Source organism: Kogia breviceps, chromosome 10 (genome assembly GCF_026419965.1).
Source record: "Kogia breviceps isolate mKogBre1 chromosome 10, mKogBre1 haplotype 1, whole genome shotgun sequence".
Taxonomy (NCBI): domain Eukaryota; kingdom Metazoa; phylum Chordata; class Mammalia; order Artiodactyla; family Physeteridae; genus Kogia; species Kogia breviceps.
This window is the reverse complement of record NC_081319.1, coordinates 49,674,196-49,690,280: the sequence shown is the minus strand read 5'-3', so window position 1 is coordinate 49,690,280 and position 16,085 is coordinate 49,674,196. Positions and strand designations below refer to the sequence as shown.

The 16,085-nt window shown below is 37.1% G+C and overlaps 1 protein-coding gene across 38 annotated transcripts in view; it reads left to right on the top strand.

Moving 5' to 3' along the window:
• The window catches only part of LRRFIP2 (LRR binding FLII interacting protein 2), a 122,505-nt gene that overhangs the window by 62,568 nt on the left and 43,852 nt on the right, over positions 1 to 16,085 (top strand). For 15 of the 38 annotated variants that reach the window (XM_059077329.2, XM_059077331.2, XM_067005713.1 and 12 more), the window contains 5 exons: positions 1,496 to 1,564; positions 3,634 to 3,723; positions 9,461 to 9,505; positions 10,910 to 11,026; positions 13,809 to 13,880. In XM_059077329.2, the coding sequence (XP_058933312.1) occupies positions 1,496 to 1,564; positions 3,634 to 3,723; positions 9,461 to 9,505; positions 10,910 to 11,026; positions 13,809 to 13,880 (393 nt within the window). The remainder of the gene's footprint in view (positions 1 to 1,495; positions 1,565 to 3,633; positions 3,724 to 9,460; positions 9,506 to 10,909; positions 11,027 to 13,808; positions 13,881 to 16,085) is intronic. The other 23 variants (XM_059077338.2, XM_059077337.2, XM_067005738.1 and 20 more) reach the window with 5 other exon arrangements.

Here is a 16,085-nt window from a genome sequence, read left to right as displayed (position 1 = left end):
TTTTATTATTTTTGTCAGTCTTTTTTTTTTCATTCTTTTTTTGACATTTAAAAGATTTAAAAAAGTAAACCATGTCCGTTACTATTTCCACTGAGTGCCTCTTGGAGGTAGTTTTATGTCAGCACATTTTTTTTTAATGGTAATGGATCATTCCATTAGTGCCTGGGCTGTAAATTTGAAAAATCGCTCCCGTTTTGATGAACATTTAGGTTGTCAAGAGTTTTGCTACTACAGACACTTGTACAGTGAACATGCTTGTGCATGTGTATTTTTGTGGTCTTGTCTGAGTAGATCTGCATGATAAATTGCTAATCATGAAATGATGGGAATCAGAGTATTTACATTTAAATTATGCTATATATTGCCATATTACCCACCAAAAACTCTAGTAATTAACATTTTCAATAACAAATGATGACTTTAGGAACTACCTTGTTATTCTTGACAGTGTCAAAATTGGAGAAATTATTAAGCAATTTCTTAATGGTCAACATAGGTTACTTTGTGGAGTGGAATAGGTGAGATATATGGACTTTCTTCTACATATATGTTTGGCTCATTTCTTCTGCCATTTCCAAGTGGCATTTATCAAGAATTCTACTGTAATAGCTAACAAAAAGTTATTACAGGGATGTTTAAGGAGATAAAAGGTATTACAGGACTGTTTTTCACATAAGGAGGAAGTTTACTTTTAACCCACCAGGTAATAAAATTCCACTTGGCAATTCTTGGGCCTGGTAGCATTTTTAGTGTCCCAACTGTGATGGTCCCTTGCAAACAAAATTATGGTAATATTTTCAGTCAAGTGTAGAATCTTGTCCTTGTGTGCTGGCTAAATGCTCTTTCATTTGCAAGTTGGGCTCAGAGGTATTATCCCAGTGATGCCAGAATGGTTTCTTAGTGATGTCAGAATGGAAGCAACCTATATATACTGAAGATGAGTCTTCCACTGCTGGTGAAAGAGGAAGAAAACTGTGTAGTGATATTAGAAATATCTCCACCTGCTGCATAGGGATGAATAAAGGACAGTAAGAATCATCATTTCAGTGTCCTTGCCGGTAGGAAATTCTGTCTTTGACATATTATTTCACTTAAGAATATTCTTTTATTTTCTCTCCCAAACTAAAACATTAAGTGTATTTATTGACCCCTGATAGGACCCCAGAGGGCCTAGAGGTTTAAAAAGCGTGAAGTCCTTGGCTGGTTTTGGCCAGTAGAGTCATGCCCCCCCAGCTTTTCTTTCATTTAACTTAAATAAAAGATGAAGTACTATTTTATTCTTTGTGCTTTTTGGAAATATCTTTTGGTTTTTAATGATCGTTCATTATGCCTTGAAACAGCTTTTTGGTTTAATGGTGCACAATAGATGGTGCTAATTATCATGCTCATGGAGAGTGTTTGTGTGCTTCCCAAAGCCTTACCTCATGTGCCTTCAGTTAGGGAAGACCTGTAGTGAAATTGCATCTTTTTCATTATCTGCTTTTAATATCTATAGTTTATCGACGATGACACTGCAAGCATTGCTTCTTCTGGTCGTGCCAGCCGTGGGCGAAGGGAGAGTGTGGTGAGCGTGATTTGCATGCAAACACATACAATGAGTTTTAAAATTGCAACACTGTGTGATCACGTGAAATCTGTTGGAAAATGAAATTTGCACTTGACAAAATGAGCGTTTTCTTCAAATTTAGTTTATATGAATAATTTGCCTTCAGAAATGTATTCCTGAGAATACATTTTCTTAGTGGGCTATGTAAGCTTTCCTAGTGACACCTCTTATGTGCTAGTCATTGTGTACTTGACAGATTTTCACTTATAATTTTTTGTTGCTATTTTATGCACGTGCATGTATGTGCACAATTCACCAAAACCAAAAAATTTCTCAAGCAAAATGAATGCCTCCATTGTTTAAAACTCATTACTATGGATTAGAAATCATGCTGCCATTAATTACTTGTTTTCTTCTCTGTGTATTTAAATTTAACCATAGTTTATACATCTTTTAAGGCCCATGAATACTTTGAGTTGCTGATGGCAAACTTTAAAAATTTTGGTCTTAGAATTCAACTAGAGTTACAATTATAGAGGTAACAAATAGCTATGTTAGAATACAAATTATACAATTTCAGGTTATTCTTTTGATGAAGCAAGAAATTTTACAGAGAGCTGATGACTTTTTTGCTACACTTAAAAATTTGTTCGAAAATTACATTGGTGAGGATGGTGTGTCAGCTTAGAGCTAAAACAAAAGACCCCAATAACTAAGAGGCTATAATTCCTTTAACATAGAAGGTCATTTAATATACAAGTCATGTTTTGTGAAAGATTGTAAACCCAAAGTTTTCATAGAAAAGGGGAACAGCAAGAGTTTGTGAGCTTTGTTGCCAGAAACCCAGTGATCTGATTAAGACAATTGTGGTCCATCAGCAAGCCAGTGAATGCTCATACTCAGAGCTGCAGCTGAAAGCACCCCAGAAAGTGATGGACTAGAAAGGGCAGGGGCTCTGAAATAATGATGCCTGGGCTTGAACCATTTCTCCAACCTGTTGGTTGTGTTAATAGCGATTTCTTTATTTGTACAATGGGCATGTAATGACTATCTTTGTAGGTAGGCTTAATATATGGATTAAATGAATTACTATACAGAAAATAACTACCAAAATTCTGAGATAGTGGGTACCGTTATATTATTATATGTAAATCTGAGTTGTATTACTGTGAACAAGAATACTATTGCTTGATTATCTCAGCTCTTAGCAAAACTTCATATTTGTAAGCCTTAAGGAAGGCATCTCTGTGGATGGGCTTCCAGATTCCTTTCTGGAAGAGAAGAGTTTTTGAGCAAGGTAATCAGACAGAGCTGAGGTAAAGAACAGCTGATGAGTGAGGTAAAAAAATATTCATTATTTATTAATTCAACAAATGTGTATGGAGAGAGTACCTGTTATAGGTGAGGGACCATGTTAAGTGCTGGGAAGGATGTGGTAAGCCACATAGACCAGATTTCTGACTTCATGGAGCTTATATCCTGGTGAAAGAAATAGAGCTGGGAGGAGAGCTTCCTAGGCCAGTGCCAGCGGCTAAGGCTGGAAGAGACTGGGTATGTTTGGGGAACCAGAAAGAGGCCAGTGTAGTTCTTTCATTATTTTGTTCTACAGTTCTCGGTCCTGAGGAATATGAAAAAGAGGGAACTGTGGAAATTGGTAAAAGGCACAGTAAATACTCTGCAGATAGTTCCGCATTCAGGATATATGTGCTTAACAGAGCTGATAGCTATAATGCATTATACATTGGTGAAATACAGTAGAGGCTTTAGGTAAATGCTATCCTAGAATCCCTCATGGTGAGAGTGATGCTGGTTCTCAGGCAGTACATGGATGATCTCTATAGCATAGAACTCTAGCTAAGATGAATAATAAGAGCTTATTTTAGGGAGCTGTGATGTCATTTAGGAACCCTTTACTTTTCTTTCTCACCTTCTTGAGTAGGTAAATCACAGCAGTTTCCTCATTTCATTTCATGATACTTTATCACACACCAAAAAAAAAAAAATTCCCCCTATATGCCAATGTTCTTCTCTTTTTCTTCTCTCTCTTCTTAACTTTTAAAGCATCTCATTTTTTTCCTGACTGAAAGGTTTCTGCAGCTGATTATTTTAGTCGCTCCAATCGTAGGGGGAGCGTGGTCTCCGACGTGGATGATGTCAGCATCCCAGATCTGACCAGCGTGAGTGCAGCGCATGGGGATTCACTGTCTCAGGCTTGTGGCTAACAGCTAACAAAATAGCTATTTTAAAATTAGGAACTTAATTTACTGCCTAGGAAATATTTATTTCAGCACACTAGCATAAAATAGTTATTTGTTTTGTTTTGAAATGTATATATTGATATGTTCTGATTTTTTTAAACATTTTTCCTGTGAAATTTTCCCCCATAGAACCCATCAGCAGCTCCAACAATTATCAATATTTTGCTAATTTTGTTTCATCTGTTTCTTCCCCTTTCCCTCCTTTTTTTTTTTAGGTACTTTAAAGCAAATCCCATACATCATTCCATTTCCCAATAAATAGTTGAGTGTGCATCTCTAGTTGAGAACTTTTTTATTTACTGTGCCATTATCATACCTAATGAAATGAAAAATAACTCCTTAAAACCATCTGATACCTAGCCCATATTTAGATATTCCTGATCAGTCTTAAAATTTTTCTTCCCTTTTCATTTTGGAGAATCTATAAATTTTTAGGTAAACTTTGAAGGTTGAACAATAAAATATACTACTTAGCAAAGAGTCACTAATTTATAGTAACTGGGAAGGATCTGAATAGATTTTGAACATTTGGATTATGGCATTGTTTTGAAGAAATGCCTATCTATTGCTTTCACATTCATTGGGAACTGAATTTAGGAAAGACTGTTCAGTAGAAATGCCTTGAGGCATTTACCTTAAAGAAGGAACCCACACCAGCAGATGTCTACCTGCCTGATGTATGTAACAGCCTAATTTTCTGTCTGTGACGTCTCTCCGTAACTAGCATTAGTGTTTGCCCTTGGACCAACGCTGTCTTAATTATCAAGTGCTTTGAAGCAGATGAGGCAGGGTTTCTTAACAAAAAATTAGACACTTTTTAATGAAGAGAGAATTATTTATATTTAGCATATCACCGATTGTATTTAAATAGCTATTTCTGAATGACTAATCCTAGAAAACAATTTTGAGTGTTGTCCTTAAGTATTCCAGATTGTTGGCGCTCAAAGCTGGCTGGCTGAGCAACAGTCCCGTCTTGACCTTGGTCACATCAGCAGTCTCTCTGCACACAAAGTTAGAAGACTGGTTCCCAAGTCCTTCCCTTGAAATATTGCCCATTTTATTAATTTGCTTAGTAACCTGTTTTTTCATAGATATAAACAATTTAATTTATTGTGTACACCTTTTCTCTTAAAAACTTTGAATTCTTTTAGCATCTAATGTGATGTCTGAATTACTGGCTGTCCTCCCTACATTTATTTCTTGGCAGTTTATTTTAGTAACTACACAGGAGTGAAAAGGTTGACAGTTTTATTTAGTCTTCCACTGCCTCTACTAATTAAATAAAACTCTTCCCTTTTGCCAGGTAGTTATTTTGATTTGTCTACATATTTTAATAAAAAGTATACATATTTAAGATATATAGCATAATGATTTGATATACATGTATATAGGCTGTGTATATGTATATCGAATCATGTGTATACCTTGTAACATAAGCACAAGCTTCTCTAGAGCAGTGGTTGGCAAATCTGGCCAGCCCCCTGTTATTTTATAGCCTACCAGCCAAAGTTTTCTTTGTTTTTTGCTTTTTAATGGTTATCTAAGTACCTATATAATATCCTTAATTTTACCTCTTGGCAAAGCCTAAAATATATGTTGGGCCCCTCTCTAGAGCAAAAAAATTTGGAATAAAATACACCTTTATTTCTAAACAAGTCTTTCAGATGATGGTATTAAAATGTGTTCACGGGGCTTCCCTGGTGGTGCAGTGGTTAAGAGTCTGCCTGCCAATACAGGGGACACGGGTTTGAGCCCTGGTCCAGGAAGATCCCACATGCCACGGAGCAACTAAGCCCGTGCACCACAACAACTAAGCCTGTGCTCTAGAGCCCACGAGCCACAGCTACTGAAGCCCACGCAGCTAGAGCCCGTGCTCTGCATCAAGAGAAGCCACCACAATGAGAAGCCCGCGCACCACAACTAGGGAAAGCCCATGTGTAGCAACGAAGACCCAACGCAGCCAAAAAAAAAAAAAAGTTTTCACAACTAAAATTCTGTTTCCACTCAAAAAGGTTCAAATTGTATTTTACCATTTTGGTAGGATAAAATTATCTGTCAAAGTAACCATTTGCTGAAACGAAGGTCAAAGGGCCTCAATCAGAGAATAAGAAACATCTTTCTTTTAAGAAGAAACCAAGGGTTTCAAAGATTTGACAAGATATGTATTCTAAGAAATATTTCTCATGTACTAATTACAACAAATAATCAAGGAGTGTAGATTTAAAGAGAAACAATCTATACTCTGATGTCAAGAGCAAAGCATTTTCAGATTTCCCAGACATAGATAAGGCAAAGGCATTTATCACTGAAATATGGAAAAGATGATGTTTAAGACTTTGTTTACAAGTTGATAATTTGAAATTCTCAAAAGAAGCAATAAAGTTTGCCATCATGTGGTCTTCTTTGTGCATTAAGACAAATATGAAATATTATTGATACAAGCCTGTCAGCTAACTTTCCATTTCCAGCTATCAAGAGAACCCTTTTCTTGATTGGAAAATTACCTATTTAATTATTTAGGAGTGTAATGGCATAATATTTACTTGAAAGTTTTTGAGAATAGTAGGCTGTAGTCAGTATTCATGAGCAAGTCCTGAGGGCTTTACTAAGGAAAAAAGCCTTGCTTTCAGTTTTGTTGTTGTTTTATATTTTAGTCTACCATTTTGTTTAGCCACTTTTTTTAAAAGCAGTTTGATGACTTATTTTCCGTATTTTTCTCTATCTTAGTTTAATTTGTTTGTTTTACAAAAGTGTGACTATATAGTACATATAGCCTTTATTTTCTGATTTTTCATATTATTGCATATTTATTTTTTCCATGTTATTCATATATAACAATTTTTAAAAATCAGCTGTAGTCACCATGTTTTACATTAGATCCTCAGACCTTATTGATCTTCTAGCTGAAAGTTTGTACCCTTTTACCAACATTTCCCTCTTTTATACCTTAGTATATTAAACATGATTATATCTTATTCCACTTAAGAGCCTTTTGAGGATCTGGCAGACTCTTTTGGTCATCATTTTGAACGCTAGCTTGTCATTGCATTGCAGCTATGTAGACCTCCCAAGGCTTTTAGAATACCAGGTTTCAACTAGCTTTTCTTCTAAATGGAAGGCTGCACATAGCGCAGCACGAGCCTGAAAAGTGAGCACTGATGAGTCTCTGGCCAAGTCACTGCAGCGGGGCTGCTCTAGGCATTTTTGCTACCTCCACAATCCCTGAAATTCGGCACAGGATCAGCTTGGGCAGGTGCGGCAGTTGGGATCTGTCAGGAGATATAGCAAAAGCAACAGAATCAATCCTGCAGTGGACTGGGTCAACGATGCAGCCTCTGAAATGTAAGATTATTCTCGGGTGACTGTCTATTAAAAAATGGGTGGGTTTGGGGCTCATTTGTGAGAGAGTGGGATAAGGGATAGGATTTCAAATGGACCTTGGAAGAATGTTTCTGAATGCTGCTTGTTTTTCTCTTTAACTCATTAGTAGAAGAGAGTTGGAAGATACTCTAAGGAAAATAAGTCAGTTTATTTAGATAAGGTATTTCTTTCACTCTGAGGAATAACATATTAAACATTAGGCAATATATTTTACTAGTATAGATGTGAGGAAGATAATTCCTTTTCATGGCAATAACTGCCAATATTAAAAACTATTGTCATCGCCTGTTTTAAAACATTTCATATGTGGTTTAAAGAAGTCAAAATGAACTAAAATCAGCTCCTGTTTTTAAGAGTATTACAGTAAGAAGTAGCAAAAAGAATTTGAAGTCTGAGATAGTATTTATATTCTGATTTGGTACTTATAATAAAAGGTGTTTACTGAGACAAAATGAACACAAATAAATGTGGGTAATGAAAAAAAAACAGAAAAAACTGTCAAATATGAGGAAGTTAGAGTGAAATGATCTGAACTGAGCCAGAAATAATGACATTTTGTGTTTTAATAATTAACTAAAGAAGGTTTTCAAATCTCTTCTCTAGATTGGGCTGGGAGGGTTGGTCTAGGAGTTGGAGTCTGGGTATATTTTCATTTAGTTAAATTTTTCTGTGACTTTTTTCCCCCAGTGATAATTGGGGCAGTATATACAGGTAAATAATACGAAAAATTCACAAAACTGAGGTCTGGATTCAGCTGTGACGTTTAGTAGTTATGCATGCTTCAGCAAGATCTTTCACCTCTGAATTTCTCTTTCCTCAGCTATAAAGTCAGGGTTTTAGACTAAACCTTTAAGGTACTTCCCTTCTTGAAACACCAACTAAAACAACTGTAAGGCCTATCTGCAGAAGATAGGATAACTCAATTATGGTATGTCCAGATAATCGGGTACTATGCAGCTGTTAAAATAAATGAGGTAAGTCTATAAGTACATATGGGATATAATTCATTTATTCGTTCATCCAACAAATTTTGAGTCCTGTATGCCAGGTGTTATTCTTTTTTGGGGGGGGGGGGGGGGCTGTGTTGGGTCTTTATTGCCGCGCGTGGGCTTTCTTTATTTGTGGTGAGCAGGGGCTACTCTTCATTGCGGTGCACGTGCTTCTCATTGCGGTGGCTTCTCGTTGCGGAGCACAGGCTCTAGGCACACAGGCTTCAGTAGCTTTGGCTCGCAGGCTCAGTAGCTGTGGCACACGGGCTTAGTTGCTCTGTGGCATGTGGGATCTTCCCGGACCAGGGCTCGAACCCCTGTCCCCTGCATTGGCAGGCGGATTCTTAACCACTGCACGACCAGGGAAGCCCCAGGTGCTATTCTTGGTGTTAGGAATACAGAAAAGAACATAAAGACATAGAGCTTACATTAAAGAGAGAGAGATCAGACAATTAATAAATAAGTTTATTAATAAATAAGTTAATAAATATCATGGGATCAGGGAGTGATAAATGCCATGAAGAAAAATAAAGTACTTTGTCTGATCTCTGAAACATGGTAAGGGGAAAAAGAAGATATGGAATGTATTGGGGACACTACTGTTAGAATTTTTTAAAGACTGGGTGTAGGTTGCCCTTGAAGATCTGGGTATGGTATACCTCTAGAGAGAGGCTTACTTTGCATACCCTTTGTGCTGTTTTTTTCTCTTTTTTTGGATACGTGAGCGTGTATTACTTAAAAAGCAAAAACAAAAACCAGACAACCAATTCTTTAGTGCTATGGGGAAATTTTTTTGATGATATATTTTACATGCTCTAGTCCAATCTGAACTTTTTTGGCTAAGTGTGCTAGTCTTAATCTGTGTGTCCTGTGTCAGTAATGCTAAGATAATAAAGTTTTTTGGCTTTTGGTTTTATCAGAATTTTCTTTTTGATGTATACACTTTTGTGTGTGTGTGTATTAACTTTTACAATGATAAAATTTAAGTTTATATGTAGTTTTCTTTAATACGTTTCAAATACCATTAAAAGAAAATCTGTGTAAAAGTTCTAAATTTTTTCATAAGGACAGCTTGCTTACTCCATGTCTTCCTTAGATAAGAATTAAAGTTCTTAACATCTTGTTTTATGTGTCCCAACTTTTATTTCAGTTTTAGTATGTTTGCTTTTAGGTTCCAAATATCACTTGAACTTGGAGAACTCAAATGAGGTCACTTCTTTTTTTTCCCCATAAAAAAATCAAAATGCTAAGCATCTTTTCTGATTTTTATCTCTGTTCTTTTCTAGTTGGATGAAAAATCTGACAAACAATATGCTGAAAATTACACAAGGGTGAGTATCTAAATTCCTAAGGAAATTAAGTTTTCAAGGTCAATAACTTACTGTCTACTACTATTTTATTCTTGATTTTACAACAGTTTAACTGATGGAGCTACTCTTCCTCTCTTCATCTACTTCCTGTCCTTGACCCCCAAATTCCTCTGTGGTTGAATCATGTGAAGCACTGGGAAGAGAAAAGACACTGCATTTTATTTCCTTGAATGTCACCTCTTAAACTTTTGGCTGCTCTTTTGATTTTCATTCCTCTAGAATTTAATCCTTAGAAGAAGCCATTAAACACTGAAAATGAAGAAGTGTCTTTAGGAATGGTGGTGACAAACTCAGCGTTTTGTTTTTTTCCTATTATAGATAAATTATTCTTCGAAGTACAATAAAGTAACTCCTTTCTAGGAGTTGCCTTGTGTTTAAAAAATCTCTGATTTTCTTCTAGAAATATTTTTAGAAAGTCATCTTAGGGAAATTATCAGGATTAATTTTGTGCTATGCCCCCAAAAGGTGTACCAGTTCTATCTAGCAGAAATACAGTGCAAGCCACAAATGTAAAACACATATGTAAGTTTAAATTTTCTAGCAGCCACACTAAAATAGTAAAAAGAAACAGATAAAATTAATACAAATAATATATTTTATTTAACCCAGATGTCCAAAATGTTTAAACATAATCAATATGAAAACTTATTAATGAAATATTTTACATTCTTCTTTCCACACTAAGCCTTTGAAATCTGGTATGTATTTTACACCTAAAAAAAAAATCTCAGTTTGGACTAACCACATTCCAAGTGCTCAGTCACTGCATGTAGCTAGTTGGCTGCTGTATTGAATAGCACAAATCCCTGCCATTTATTAATTCAGTAGCATGATGTCACATTTAAACTCATTGTGGGAAGAGCAGTCTAAATTCATAGTGATACACGGTATTGCTACTGTCAGCTTCAAATAGTATCTCCAACTTTATCAGCAAAGTATTAGGAAAAGAAAAGATTCTAAAGCAGCTTCAGGAACTAAATAGGAGGACTGCTAATTAGCATACCAACTATAACATTCTAAAACTGTTTAAAATCAAGCTGATGTACTCACCCCAGTGCTGTTTACAATACAGCAAAGATAAACTTAGAAAACAGACAGCTCTCACACGAACCATTTCCTTCTTAGTTATTATGAATTCTAGATTCCAATAAAGCGAGCAAACACACTTGTGCTTAGTATGCCTGGGCCCATCTCTGGGTACCCTCTCCCCAAAACCAATCTAAATTGCCTGTGGATTGCATTCGGTAACTTCTTGTCCACACTGTGTTAGACCTCTCCCCACCACCCTGGCCCACTTTTAGTTTCCACAGCAAAAATATTTTTAAAGAAACAAGACTTAAAAGTGCCATATTTCTTTTTCTCTAGCCTTCATCTCGAAATTCTGCCTCAGCAACAACCCCTCTAAGTGGAAACTCATCCAGACGAGGAAGCGGGGACACCAGCAGCTTAATAGATCCAGACACCTCATTAAGTGAATTGCGGGTAAACCGCGATTTTTGGTTTGCTTTCTATAAACAATTTTTTGGCTTCTTTGTAGTCTTCTGGAACTATTTAACATTTAATGTGTCTTGGTAGGAAGAAAAAAGTATGGTATGAGTTCTTTAAAAAAAATTGTTAGTGCAGTTCAAGAATGTGACTAGGGTCTGAAGGAAAGGAGATTAGTTAATTCTTCCATTCTCTTTCCTGAACATTTGATGATATTGGAATGAGTTCTGCTGATTTACAAATGCCAAAAAAACTTTCTAATGAATATAAAAGTAATTCTCTCAAATGATTGGCCATATTTTAAATGGAAAATATGTGGATGTACAAGGAACCAGATTTGGGGAATTATTAGTCTTTTGAGCCGTTATGGTGTTATTTGGCTGCCTGAATACAGTTATCTCTCAGTGTTTCATGATAAGACAATTATAATAATATTTGGGATGACAGAAATACCTGAGTAATGTAAGCTCATTTAACCCATTAGTTGAGTCTCCATTCTTATTAATAACCCTTTCAAAATGTATTTGAATGTCCATTTGCTGAACATGCTCTTTTTGAGGAACGAGGGAAGGGCAGTAATAAAAATTGCATTTATTCATTCGTTCAACATTGTTGAGCACTTGGCCCCACAGAGTCAGGCAGTAAAGCACACTTTGGACTTAAGGAGTTCGCTGTTTCATAGGGAAGACAAATGCATAAAAACCAGTAAAACCAGGTGGTGTGATGCCATGGTAGTAGCAAGAATAGGGCTGTTAAGGGAATTCAGAGAAGCATCATCTAAATTAGACTAGAAGAGATTTTTTTAAAGGCTTTTTGGAGGAGACAAGGGGTGAAGGAAGAATAAAAATTAACCAGGCAAAGAAGCTGAAGGGTAAAGGCTTTCTCAGATAGTTAAATTCAGAGAACCACAAGATTATCTGTATAGCAAAGTTGCCAGAGGGTAGGATGAGAAGTGAGGATTCGTAGTGGGTGAGAGAGAAGGCTGGAGAAGTAGTGATGGGCCATATCACAAAGCACCTTGTGTGGCAGGAATTCAGGTTTACCCTGACAACTATGGGATATTAAATAGCGAAGCGGTACTATCTGATTTGCATTCCTAAAGATTGACCACAGAGTGGAAGAAGCATTGGGGGCAAGGAGAAGAGTTGCCCTATGGTTGAACAATGGGGATGAGATGAGCAAGTCAAAAGTGTGATGGGAGAAAATGTAGGCAACTTACTCTGAAGAGAGTATTGGAGAATGGAAGTTGTTTGGTCAGTAGAGAGAGAGAGGAAGTTAGAGGTTTTTGTGTTCTTTTAAAGGCAGCATTAGCTGTTGTTTTCATTGGTTGGATTGAGCCAGTAGAGAGGGACTATGAAGGTTAAGGAAGGAGAAGGGGTAGCTGACTGAGAAAGCGCCTGAGTCGGTGAGAGGAATGTCCAGGGATCAGATGGATGGAAGGTGGCCGCCCCTTCCCACTGACACAGTAGAGGAGGAGGGAGGGACCGGTGGTGACTGAGTACGATTGTGGGCGGGGTAAGAGCAGGAGTCTGGCTTGTGAAATGGGCAGCTCATAAAAGTGGGCTGAGGGTTAGGAGAGGGTGAGGAGGTTTGGAACAGCGGCAGTGGTGGCACTGCAGAAGGAGGCCCAGGTCAGCCTGGCTCTGACTTTGAAGGGGTCAGTGTTATTGAACTCTTCCTAAGTACCAGGCATAATAAGCACAAGGGTGCAAAGTTGAATAAGCTTAACTCTTGCCTTTAGGTGCTATTATCTAGTGGGACAAAAGGATGGGGCATTCCAGCCTCAGACTGAGCTTGTGCTCACTTTTTACTTGTATTTCTTCTTTGAGAGAACATCTCCTTGAAGGAAATGAGATTTTTGTATCCTAGCATTTGGCTCCTAATAGGCACTTGATAAATGTCTGTCGAATGAACCAATGAATAAAAGACAAACCTACCAAGGAGGGAATGAAGGGGGCAGGGGAAATATAATATAGAAACTCTGTGTAATGGGCCTTTGATAATTGATCCTGCCTGTAATTGTACAGTTATGTTCAGGGCCCTGTAGCAATTATTTCCCTCCTAAATCAACCATCCAGAATAGACCTCATGTAGCAAGGTCAGGTACAAGGGAAACAATATTTTCCATTTAAAATTTGACCTGCTTCACTTTTCTTATGAGGATTATGGTAACATTTGGAGCAAAGGCTTTTCTCATCATTTAAATGATGTCCTCAGGATAGACTCTCTCATTTGACATTGTGTTTAAAATATTTGTTTAATACCACTCCCTTTACTTATCTTTCTCCCAAATTAATAGTGGTCAGTAACCAAGTCATTGAAAGACAACTTTGTTCATATCTAGTTTTACATTTTTAAAAACCTCTGCATGACTCAGTAAAATCTTCAGCTTATAATTAATTTGCTACATATTTCACTAGTTATCGGTGGAGTGTTATGCTAAAAATTATTTGAATGATACAGTTTTTTAAATTGTATGTTAAAAAATGTTATAACATATAGCTTTTGTACACAGCCCCAGCCCCATTTGCTAATGTTTTTTCCACAGGAGTTAATGTCAAGGAAGTATTTATGTTAGATTGATTTCTCCAGGCCTTCCCCGGCTCCACCATCACCTGCCTGTTTGCCCCTTTTAGCAGTTTGCAGTGGCAGTTACGTTTGTGTCCCTCAGTTTCTCTGCTTTTAGTCTGGAATATGCAAAAGTAATTCACATTTTCATCTGAATCCTTTGAGACTTTGTGTGTGGTTTTATGCAATGGTTCATTCCTATGTCCTGCAGGATATCTATGACCTTAAGGACCAGATACAGGATGTAGAAGGGAGATACATGCAGGGGCTTAAGGAACTAAAGGTATCAGGGCCCATTTTGCAGCCCAAGCATGTTCTCTGTACGCAGAAGTGTTGGTAATGGTGGTTTCACAAATTCTCTTAACCCCACTGCATATAGCTTTACTAACAGTGTTTGTCTTTCAAGCATGTGCTTAACCTGCAATGCATAGGAAAGGCGAACTTCCAATCTCTGCTTATGTTTAAATGTGTACTGTAGTTTTTGGAATATTCAGGAAAAGATATTATGCCTTACAGTTTTTAAACCTTATAAAATACTTACATTTCCCTTGTGTCTTAGCCTTACAAAATTGAGTTGGACAAAAACCTAAAAAGTGTTCTAAGAATATTTTTTAGTGAGAATTAGACCTTAAAATTCTTCCAAGCTAAATGAAAGAGCATTGCCTGTTTTTGTCACCAAATTCAGTCAGTATTAGGAGTAGAAGGAAGAAGCATCTAAGAGAAAGAGCATTATTGTAAATATTCCTTCTGGAGGAAGGACCCTGAAGCATGAGGACTTTGTTTTCTTTTTGTTTTGATTTTTTTACACATAGATCAAAAAGGGTTACACAGATTCGGTGCCTTAAAGAATTTGGAGGTAAATTTAAATGGGCCTTATTTTTTCCAATCAAGGATGGCTACCAGTTTTCAGTAGAAGTGTCCATGTGAGGCAGACATTTTAGTTGTAAATGGCACTTGATTATCATGCTCTTCCCTATGTTTTCTTATGAAGTTCAAACCTAATATTATGAATTACTGTAAGTTTCTCTAAATACATGTAGGTCCCTATTTGAAATAGAAATACACACCAGGCCTCTAAAAATGCTTATCCAAGGCATTCAGAAAGATGACTCAGGATATGCTCAAAGGACAGAGTATAGACCTAATGGTCAAGGCTTTGCTCAGCCGCCCAGCATGATTGAACTTAGCCCAGCTACCAGCCAGAAACTTCATGCAGGCGATTATGGTCCAGAAGGCACAGGACCAGAAAGGGTGGGAAGGCCTATGGAGAGCACCCCCAGGAAGCCTGGACGCTGCTGACAGCAGTGTGTGGTTGTCGGTAAACATCAGGTGGATCCCAGAGTTACTGAGCTGATGTGCCCAGTTAGTCTTACTGCTCTCATCTTCAGGATTTAATCCCCCTTTAAGGTTTTAGAGGTATGACTTGGAAATATCTTAGATCAATGGAACAAACCCAGCACATTCAATAAATACATTCATTTTAAAGTCTCGTACGTAACATAATGTATCAGGAAAGCAAGTGATTCAAAGGCATTCTTACTCGTTTTTTATTTTATTTTAAACATTTTCCCCTTACCTTTTAGATCTACCATTTATTTCATTTTTTGAAGGATACAAAAAAACAGATTAACCTTATTTGAGACTCTGAACAGATAAGTCCCCTTTTCTTAATTCATGGTTAGTGTATAATTGAACTTGACTTCAAATTATGTTTATCCTTGAAATGACTCTTTTAAATGGAAGAAAAAATCTTTTAAAAAATTATCTGGTTGGTGATCAAAGCATGGTGGTGTGATGTATCTATATTCTATTAAAAAAGGACGCTCAGTCATTGCTTATGACATTATTCTTAAGTATGTCTGCCTTTGAGGTGCTTTTTCCCCCCTCTACCCTCCCTCCACAGTCACCTGGGTCTTGTTAACACAGATTGCTGGACTCTACTCCCAGATTTTCTCATTCAGTAGGTCTAGGGTGGGGTGGTTGAAAATTTGCGTTTTTAGCCAGGTTCCAGATAATGCTGTTGCTTCTAGTCCAGCTCCTACACTGAACATCGCTGCCTTGGACACATTTAAGTAAAACTAATTCCTTATGGGTATCACTGTGTGAGCTAGATTAAAATCATTAAAACTACCTTGAGGGAATTCGCTGGCGGTCCAGTGGTAGGACTCAGAGCTTTCACTGCTGAGGGCTCAGTCCCTGGTTGAGGAACTAAGACCCTGCAAGCCGTGTGGCCAAAACAACAACAACAAACTACCTTGACACTTAAGTTTAAAATAGTCTTCTGTGGTCTTTTGTTTAAAGGAAAAAGTACACACACCATACATTTTATGTCCATTTTATTATGTTATATATTGTGTCCTTGCAGTTACTGCTTGAACTGTCTTAGATTCTGGTGTTCATGCAGTCATGCCCCATTTTGTATGGGACTGAGTTGTGAGGAGGACTTTTTTTTGCTATTAGTCTCTGAGATGGATCACAGTCATGCTAA